Source organism: Coenobita brevimanus, chromosome 58, assembly GCF_032717465.1.
Source record: "Coenobita brevimanus isolate Jiangsu-jjx chromosome 58, ASM3271746v2, whole genome shotgun sequence".
Classification (NCBI taxonomy): Eukaryota; Metazoa; Arthropoda; class Malacostraca; order Decapoda; family Coenobitidae; genus Coenobita; species Coenobita brevimanus.
Window position 1 is genome coordinate 3,104,678 of NC_137011.1, and position 10,000 is coordinate 3,114,677.

Here is a 10,000-nt window from a genome sequence, read left to right on the forward strand (position 1 = left end):
TAATGATTTTTGGAAACTAGGCGCTTCACTCCCGTAGACTAAAGTGACTAGCCGAGTTACTCCACACCACACCATCCTCACACCTCACCACACCACACCACACCACACAGCTCTCACACCACACCACACCAAATCACCCTCCCACACCACACCACACCAAATCACCCTCCCACGCCACACCACAAAAAATCATCCACCCACACCACACAACACAAAATCACCCTCCCACACCACACCAGCCACATCCTCCTCCCACACCACACTACACCACACCAAATCACCCTCCCACACCACACCACACCAAATCACCCTCCCACACCACACCAACCACACCACCCTCCCACACCACACCAAGGGCATTAACCGAAGGGCCCTGAAGCTCCCGCATCTGGTACTTATATACTTGTTTTCATCTCCCTTGGAAGAAGCGCCGCAAGACGTCAGGTATATGAAAGTAGTACGTGTTTCATTTCTCCTGTTACACCTTATCTGAGACCCCCACCACTTCTAGTTTTATTTATTTATTTATTTATTCATTTATTGTGCTTTTCTGTGGTATAATTAGAGTTTTCTTTATAGTAGGAGAGCCTCTGGTAGTGATATAAATTAGCGCCTTTACCATGAACATTATTTTTCCCACGCTGATGGAAAAAGTCGCAAGGCAAAAAAAAATATATAATCAATCCAACATTGTAGTGAAGAGGTTTAAAGGTGGATCGGCGCGTACTATGACCTTAGAGACAGGAAGTGGACAAGACAGAGCCACCAGACACTCCACCACCACCACCACTTCCTGTATGTAGCACCGAGAACTTCCACACCTAACTGAACTGCCTCCACCTCTAGCCAAATGTCAGGGTGGATGAAAGCAAGGACACTGCACATTACCCACACTGTCTCGCCCTATAGGGGTCCAGATGGAAGGGAATATTTCTTTTACGAGTCCCCCCCCCATATATCTATCTGTCTATCTATCTATCTGTCTGTATATCTATCTATCCACACATCATTCTTTATTCCAGTGTCATTTACCTTCCATCACCTCACTTCACCTCACCTCCCTTCCTCACTGTCCACCTACCTACCTACCTACCTACTTACCTATCTCTCTCTCTCTCTCTCTCTCTCTCTCTCTCTCTCTCTATCTATCTATCTATCTATCTATCTATCTGTCTATCTATCTATCTATCTAACTCTCCACTATCTTTAATCTGCAGGGAGCGGAGGAGCCCAGGAAGCCGACGTAGGGTTTACCTGCCCGGAGCTAGAGGGCCAATTTGCGACCTTCGAGAGCTGTCGGATTTTCTATCAGGTGAGTTAGCATTATTTTTATTTTATTTACCATTCGTTATCTTTATTTTTTTATCATTCGTTCTCTTTATTTTTTTTAAATCATTCGTCATCTTTTTTTTATCATTCATTATCTTTTTTTATCATTCGTTATCTTTATTTTTTATTAATTATTCGTTATCTCTGCTTTATTTTTTATTTCTCATTCTCTATCTGGACTTTATTCTTTATCGTTCGTTACCTCTGTTTTTTTTTATAATTCTGTTTTTTTTTTTAATTATTCCTTATTATCATTCGAGATTTGCATTTTTTTTTATTCATTCTTTATCTGTATTTTATTTTTTTATTTAACATTCTTTATCTGTCCTTTATTATTATTTATTTTATCATTCTTTATCTGGATTTTATTGTAGTTTTTTTTTTTTTACCTGAAGAAGATCCGCAACCCCTGCCAGCTCCCTAACACCTCTTCCTTAGCCATTTATTTTTAGATATGGCTGGCTAATATCGTTTTGTGCTTTCTTTCTGCAGAGTATGGGGATATGAGATTGATTTAAGTAACACAGAGGAGGGCGGCAAGATGTAATAAGCAAATAAATCGCTCAGGAAAAGGTGTTAGGGAGCTTGACGAGAAACCACCATACTAAGACTAAAGTTGATTTGACTATACTCCTTCTATTCTAACTTGGCCTAAAATTGACATCTCTCCATCTTGAATGCCTAGTTGCAACAATAGATTAACACTAGAATATGATGCTAGTCACGAAGAAGTGCTACAGAAAGGATGGTGAGCTGCTGTATTGCCTTTTTACGTCGCTGAGCTGCGTGAAATAAGCTGTTGAAAGCTCATCGAGTGTCAAGGGTGAGGAAGCTCCCTAATTCCTTTTCCCTACCGATTTGTTTTTTGATAGGGCTGGGTAATATAGTTTTGTAGATTATTTATGCAGAGTATGGTGATATTAGATAAATTTACCTAACACAGAAGGGGACAGCAAGGTGTAATCAGCAAATAAATCGCTTAGGAAGAGGTGTTTAGGCCTTAGTATGCAGGTGGTTGTGAGTGGCACACCTGTCAGGTAATAAATTAGATATAAATAAAACAAATAAAGTAAAAAAAACGACAATAGCAGAACCAAAAACGTAAATACTCCACGTTATCGGACTGAAGGGGTAAATCCACGTCACACACCGTCACCGCTAGCCCGTAACACACTTCCTTGTTACATTACAGTGTGTTGGCGGTCACCCTCATCGCAAACACTGCTCTGGCGGGACGTGGTATGATGGGGCGCTGCATGAGTGTGTGCACCCTGACGATACAGTCAAGTGTGGACCTCAGCCAAAGGGTAAGTGTGCGTGCGTGTGTGTGTGTGTGTGTGTGTGTGTGTGTGTGTGTGTGTGTGTGTGTGTGTGTGTGTGTGTGTTATACTGATTACCCCTGCTTAACTTCTATGTGTGTGTGTGTGTGTGTGTGTGTGTGTGTGCAACTTAATGACTGTTTATAATGAAAAACACGTATTTCGTATAAGAGATCTATTCTCAGTTATTTTAGCGAGACAATAATTCATATCCCTAGGCAAATGTAACTTAATCATAATCCAAACTCTATCATACCCAGCCTAGCCAAACCTATCCCACACCAAGCTGGCTTAAACCTGTCAAATCCCACCTCAATCTAACCACCATCCATTCCACGTCCCCCTCCCTCCCCCTCTTCCTAACCTAGCACACTCTTACACCCCACTCCTGCCTAACCACCATCCCTTCCTCTTTCCTTTTCCCACCCTCTCTATCCCTCTGACCACTACTCTCTAACCACCATCCCTTCCTCTTTCCCTCTAACCTACCACACTCTTATACCCCACTCCTACCTAACCACCATCCATTCCACGTCCCCCTCCCTCCCTCTCTCTTCCTAACCTAGCACACTCTTACACCCCACTCCTGCCTAACCACCATCCCTTCCTCTTTCCTTTTCCCACCCTCTCTATCCCTCTGACCACTACTCTCTAACCACCATGCCTTCCTCTTTCCCTTCCTTCCCCCTCTAACCTACCACACTCTTATACCCCACTCCTACCTAACCACCATCCATTCCACGTCCCCCTCCCTCCCTCTCTCTTCCTAACCTAGCACACTCTTACACCCCACTCCTGCCTAACCACCATCCCTTCCTCTTTCCTTTTCCCACCCTCTCTATCCCTCTGACCACTACTCTCTAACCACCATCCCTTCCTCTTTCCCTTCCTTCCCCCTCTAACCTACCACACTCTTATACCTCACTCCTACCTAACCACCATCCATTCCACGTCCCCCTCCCTCCCTCTCTCTTCCTAACCTAGCACACTCTTACACCCCACTCCTGCCTAACCACCATCCCTTCCTCTTTCCTTTTCCCACCCTCTCTATCCCTCTGACCACTACTCTCTAACCACCATCCCTTCCTCTTTCCCTTCCTTCCCCCTCTAACCTACCACACTCTTATACCCCACTCCTACCTAACCACCATCCATTCCACGTCCCCCTCCCTCCCTCTCTCTTCCTAACCTAGCACACTCTTACACCCCACTCCTGCCTAACCACCATCCCTTCCTCTTTCCTTTTCCCACCCTCTCTATCCCTCTGACCACTACTCTCTAACCACCATCCCTTCCTCTTTCCCTTCCTTCCCCCTCTAACCTACCACACTCTTATACCCCACTCCTACCTAACCACCATCCCTTCCACGTCCCCCTCCCTCCCTCTCTCTCTAACCTACCACAGTCTAACCACCATCCCTTCCTCTTTCCCCTTCCCTCCCTCCCTCTCTAACCTATGTCACTCTCCCCCAAACAGTGGAGAAGACGGCGGAGGAGAAATTGCCTGATCCCTACGCAGCGTCTAAGTGTGACGCAACGCAATGTGTCCTTCCCTACTGTCATTGCTCAGAGACTGGTACCGATATTCCCGGAGGACTCAGGCCGCAGGAGGTAAGGGATGCAAGGGAAATTGGTTCTTTGGTGATGGTTTGAGTGATTGGGGTGAGTGGATGGTACTGTGAGTGACTGGGATGGGTGGATGGTACTGTGGGTGACTGGGATGGGTGGATGGTAGTGTGAGTGATTGGGGTGAGTGGATGGTACTGTGAGTGACTGGGATGGGTGGATGGTACTGTGGGTGACTGGGATGGGTGGATGGTAGTGTGAGTGATTGGGGTGGGTGGATGGTAGTGTGAGTGATTGGGACGGGTGGATGGTAGTGTGGGTGACTGGGATGGGTGGATGGTACTGTGAGTGAATGGGATGGGTGGATGGTACTGTGAGTGAATGGGATGGGTGGATGGTACTGTGAATGAATTGGATGGGTGGATGGTAGTGTGGGTGACTGGGATGGGTGGATGGTAGTGTGAGTGACTGGGACGGGTGGATGGTAGTGTGGGTGACTGGGATGGGTGGATGGTAGTGTGAGTGACTGGGATGGGTGGATGGTAGTGTGAGTGATTGGGATGGGTGGATGGTAGTGTGAGTGATTGGGGTGGGTGGAGAGTAGTGTGAGTGATTGGGATGCGTGGGTGATGGCTGGATGATGTGGAGGTTGACGGATGAATGTGCAGATTGTTGCCTGAATATATAAATAAGAGAGATAGACGGATGGACGAACTGATTAATGGATAAACATACTGACAGAGATAGACAGACAGACAGATATAGATAGATAGATAGACAGATAGAAAGACAGACTGATAGAATGACAAATTAATGGAGTGATAGAGACTGGAAAACATAGAGAAGGACTGAAAGAAAGATAGATAGAAAGACACACAGACAGGCAGGCAGGCAGGCAGATAGACAGACAGACAGAAATATTGACTGATAGACAAATTAGTGGATAGATAGACAGACTGAAAAAAAAAACTATAGAACTGAAAGACATATAGAACACATAGCTAGCTAGATAGACAGACAGACAGACAGACAAATAGACACACAGACAGACTAACAGATGGATAGATAGACCGACCACTTACTATCAACACATAAATAGATAACAAGCCTATATAAAACAAATACTAATAATTCTTTCATCCTATTTTTTCATCCAGTCCTCCCTTCTATTAACAAGAAAAATATAACTAAGAATAATGGTTAATAAAAAAAACATGTAATTTTCTTTCTATTAATCCACGTTTCTCTTCCAGCTGTGAGGATAGAAGATGTTGCACGATTATTATTATTATTTTTATTATTATTATTATTATTATTATTATTATTATTATTTGTTATGCCCCTCTGTCTTAGGAGAGGAGTAAGAAATATGGAAGGGAGGGCAAAATGCTGGCCACGGATTGTCCCCGAACTTTTCCATGTAATAGTACAGTCAAATGTAAAAGTAGGTTTGTCTCTCCTTTTCAGTCGCTTTCTCTGTCTGTCTGTCTGTCTGTTTCTCTCTCTCTCTCTCTCTCTCTCACACACACACACACACACACACACACACACACACACACACACACACACACACACACACACACACACACACACACACACACACACACACACACACACACACACCACTCCCTCAACTTTCATCCCTCAGGTGCCACCCTCTATCGCACCACCCTATCCCTTCTCTCTCTCACACTCTCTCACTTTCCCCAGACGCCCCAGATGATCATGCTGACCTTTGACGGGGCTATAAACAACCTCAACTTCGAGACATACAACAAAATCTTCCTCCCCAATCGCACCAACCCAAATGGATGTGAGATCAGAGGAACTTTCTTCGTGTCGCATGAGTACACCAACTATCAGCTCGTCCAAGAGTTCTACAGCCAGGGTCATGAGATTGCTGTGGGATCAGTGAGGTGAGATTAGTGAGATTAATATTGGGTCTTCTTAACCCCTCTTCCTCTGCGACTCATCCTTCACATTAAATAGAAAAAAAATGGTTAGTTTCTTCGTCTTACATTTTCAAGAGTTCTACAGCTTGGGTCATGAGATTGCTGTGGGATCAGTGAGGTGAGATTAGTGAGATTAATTTTGGATCTCCTTAACACCTCTTCCTCTGCGATTCATTCTTCACATTACGGTAAATGATAATGTAATTAAAAAAAAAAAAACTAAGGAATAAAGTCATGAGATTGCTATGGGATCAGTGAGGTGAGATTAGCGAGATTAATTTTGGGCCTTCTTAATGCCTCTTCCTCTGCGATTTATTTTTCACACTGGATCTCTGTGGTGAGGGAGTTTGACCTACAAACCATATACACGAGAACCACCTTGATTTTCCACTCTATTTGCCGAGTTAAAATGCACTGTCTTCGTGTGTGTATGAGACATGAGACTGTTCGTGGAGTTACCAGAAGGGAGGGACAATAATTTTCAACATCTGGCTGCGAACTGTCATTTTTTGCGACTCAGTGCTAAATAAAAGTCATATTCTTCGTTTTCCATCACTACTTCAACTCTTGTACTGGTATTTTATTCTAGTTAACGCCAGTCAGTTTGTATTCAGTCACGTATTTGTATTCAGTCGATTTGTATTCAGTCAAGAGTGTGTTATCGAGCTCGACGGTTTGTATTCAGTTAAGTATTTGTATTCAATCACTTATTTGTATTCAGTCACTTATTTGTATTCAGCCACGTATTTGTATTCAGTCACGTATTTGTATTCAGTCAAGTATTTGTATTCAGTCACGTATTTGTATTCAGTCACTTACTTGTATTCAGTCACTTATTTGTATTCAGCCACGTATTTGTATTCAGTCACGTATTTGTATTCAGTTAAGTATTTGTATTCAGTCACGTATTTGTATTCAGTCATGTATTTGTATTCAGTCAAGTATTTGTATTCAGTTAAGTATTTGTATTCAGTTAAGTATTTGTATTCAGTCACGTATTTGTATTCAGTCATGTATTTGTATTCAGTCAAGTATTTGTATTCAGTCACGTATTTGTATTCAGTTAAGTATTTGTATTCAGTCACGTATTTGTATTCAGTCATGTATTAATTTTGTATTCAGTCAAGTATTTGTATTCAGTCAAGTATTTGTATTCAGTTAAGTATTTGTATTCAGTCACGTGTTTGTATTCAGTCAAGTATTTGCATTCAGTCAGGAGTGAGTTACAGAGCTCGTCGGGTAAGGAGACTCCCTAACACCTCTTCCTTGGCGATTTATTTTCGAATGTGGCTGGTTAATATCCTTTGGTACGCTCTTTATGTAGAGTATTGGCGATGTTATCTATCTATCTATCTATCTATCTATGTATCTATTTATTTATCTATCTATATAAGAACAGGATAGAAAGGTGTAATAAACAAAATAAATCGCTTAAGAAAAGATGTTAGGGAGCTTCTTTAACAGACGAAAATACGGACCTTGTTACAGTACATCAGAAAGTTTAAAATATATACAGTCTAATATGGCTGATTAATATCCTTCTGTACGCTGTTTATGCAGACTATGGCGGTGTTGGAAAGATTTGACACAGAATAAGCAAAACAAATCGCTTAGGAAAAGGTATTAGGGAGCTTCTATAGGGTATCTAACTCTACCTCACACAGCCCTAGTCGTCCTTTTGTACGTTGTTTATGCAGAGTATGGTGATGTTGGAAAAACTTAAAACCATATACAAAACAAATCGCCTAGGAGAAGGTGTTGGGGAGCTTCTAAAGGGTATCTAACTCTACCTAACACATCCTCAATCGTCCTTTTGTACGCTGTTTATGCAGAGGCGATGTTGGAAAGATCTAAAACAATAAGCAAAACAAATCGCCTAGGAAAAGGTGTTAGGGAGCTTCTGTAGGGTATCTAACTGTACCTAACACATCCTCAATCATCCTTTTGTACTTTGTTTATGTAGAGGCGATGTTGGAAAGACTTGAAACCATAAGCAAAACAAATCGCCTAGGAAAAGGTGTTAGGGAGCTTCTGTAGGGTATCTAACTCTACCTAATTGCTCCTCAGTCGTCGCCGTGGGCTGGAGGATGAGACTGAGGACACCTGGACGGGAGAAATGGTGTCTATGAGGGAGATACTCAAGAACTTCGCCGGCGTGAGAGAGCAAGACATCAAGGGACAGAGAGGACCCCATCTGAAGCCAGGCAGGGAGGCGCAGTATGAGGTGAGAGGGGCACAGACCACACAGACCATACAGACCTTACCATCCATTCGTAGACCTTAAGAGAATAGGATAGCACGAGGTAGGCACACATGCAGACCCATATACTTAAATACATACATACATACGTGCAAATATACGTGCATACAGAGAGAGAGAGAGAGAGAGAGAGAGAGAGAGAGAGAGAGAGACCTAATATAGAGATAAGCCAATATTTAATGAAGATAACAATGAAAGAAGACAGGCAGGAAGACTAACATAGATAAACCCGAAGACAGATACAAATAAAGCAATAGATATACAGATAGACACAGCCTTAAAACAGTTAAGTATAGCCAGTGTGGTATTTGTCCTCAAGTGGGAACATGCGAAGTTGTGGTACTGTTTGTTAATGGCTGAGGAGATGCTAGTAGAACTGGGAATATGAAAAAAATAAAATAAAATGAAATAGCCTACAGCAACATCTACATTTAATAAAAGATAAATTAATAGGAAGGTCGGAAGGAGCACAGGAGAAATAGGGTTCAAAAGAGGGAATCAATGAGGCTCGAATCCACTTCAGAACGCCCTCCAAAACCAAGACCAGTAACCTACCATACTCGTAACTTCATCGCATCCTAAAATTGCCATCTCTCGGTCTTAAGTATTTAGATTCAACAAGAGATTAACACAAATTGGGTGCTGCTAGTCAACCAAGAAGTGCTATGGAAAGAGGGTAGAGCCGTAGCATTATTTTCTTCCGCCGCTGAGCTACGTGAAATAAGTCGCAAAAGGACGAAAATCTAGACCAAGCAAAGTTGTTATAATTATACTCTCCTGTTCACTAATCCCACCTTTCCCCACGACAGGTGCTGAGCGGGTACGGGTTCAGGTGGGACTCTACCGTGAACAACCCTCCCACCCCCGTCCCTGTCTGGCCCTATTCCCTGGAGTACAAGATCCCCCATGAGTGTCGTGCTGGTACCTGCCCTACCAGATCATTCCCAGGTAACACTTCATCGTTGAGAGTACCTGATGATAAGTTACCGTACAGTGCATTGCCGTCCAGCGAAAAGACTGGATGGGAGAAATATGGCAGCGATTAACACACATTATTTGGATTTATGGCCTGAGTATGTGAGACCATCTGATAAGTCACTCAGAATTTAAACGCATATAAAAGACAAGCTTATATGTAACTGATTAATGTTGCAGTTCTTGTAATTGTGAAGGTGAATCCATGTTTCCACCCGCAGTGAATTCCTAGCGAAGAACGGACGCTTTGAAGAACTAGAGATCATTATTATTATTATTATTATTATTATTATTATTATTATTATTATTATTATTATTATTATTATTCCTACCACTGCTACTAATACTACTGCAACCACTACAACTACTGCTATTAATATGAAGACGTAACAGCAACTAACCCACATCAATGTCTTTAAAAAAATCCCATGCAGGCCAGTGATAAGGGATTCAGTAGTGTTGTATCTGATCCTATTACGCGAATATAAAGATTCTATACCCCTTGGACCAACGTTTATATAATTCATTTCTAGGTCCCTTGGTGTTATTCTTTGTTGCACTAAAATTTTACACTTCCTCCGTACTGAACCATTCATCAT

General features: G+C 42.4%; 1 protein-coding gene across 1 annotated transcript in view; it reads left to right on the top strand.

Moving 5' to 3' along the window:
• The window catches only part of Cda4 (chitin deacetylase Cda4), a 45,648-nt gene that overhangs the window by 30,444 nt on the left and 5,204 nt on the right, over nt 1-10,000 (top strand). The window contains exons 2-7 of the mRNA XM_080274589.1: nt 1,218-1,312; nt 2,522-2,636; nt 4,126-4,259; nt 5,925-6,130; nt 8,234-8,390; nt 9,236-9,374. Of these exons, the coding sequence (XP_080130715.1) occupies nt 1,218-1,312; nt 2,522-2,636; nt 4,126-4,259; nt 5,925-6,130; nt 8,234-8,390; nt 9,236-9,374 (846 nt within the window). The remainder of the gene's footprint in view (nt 1-1,217; nt 1,313-2,521; nt 2,637-4,125; nt 4,260-5,924; nt 6,131-8,233; nt 8,391-9,235; nt 9,375-10,000) is intronic.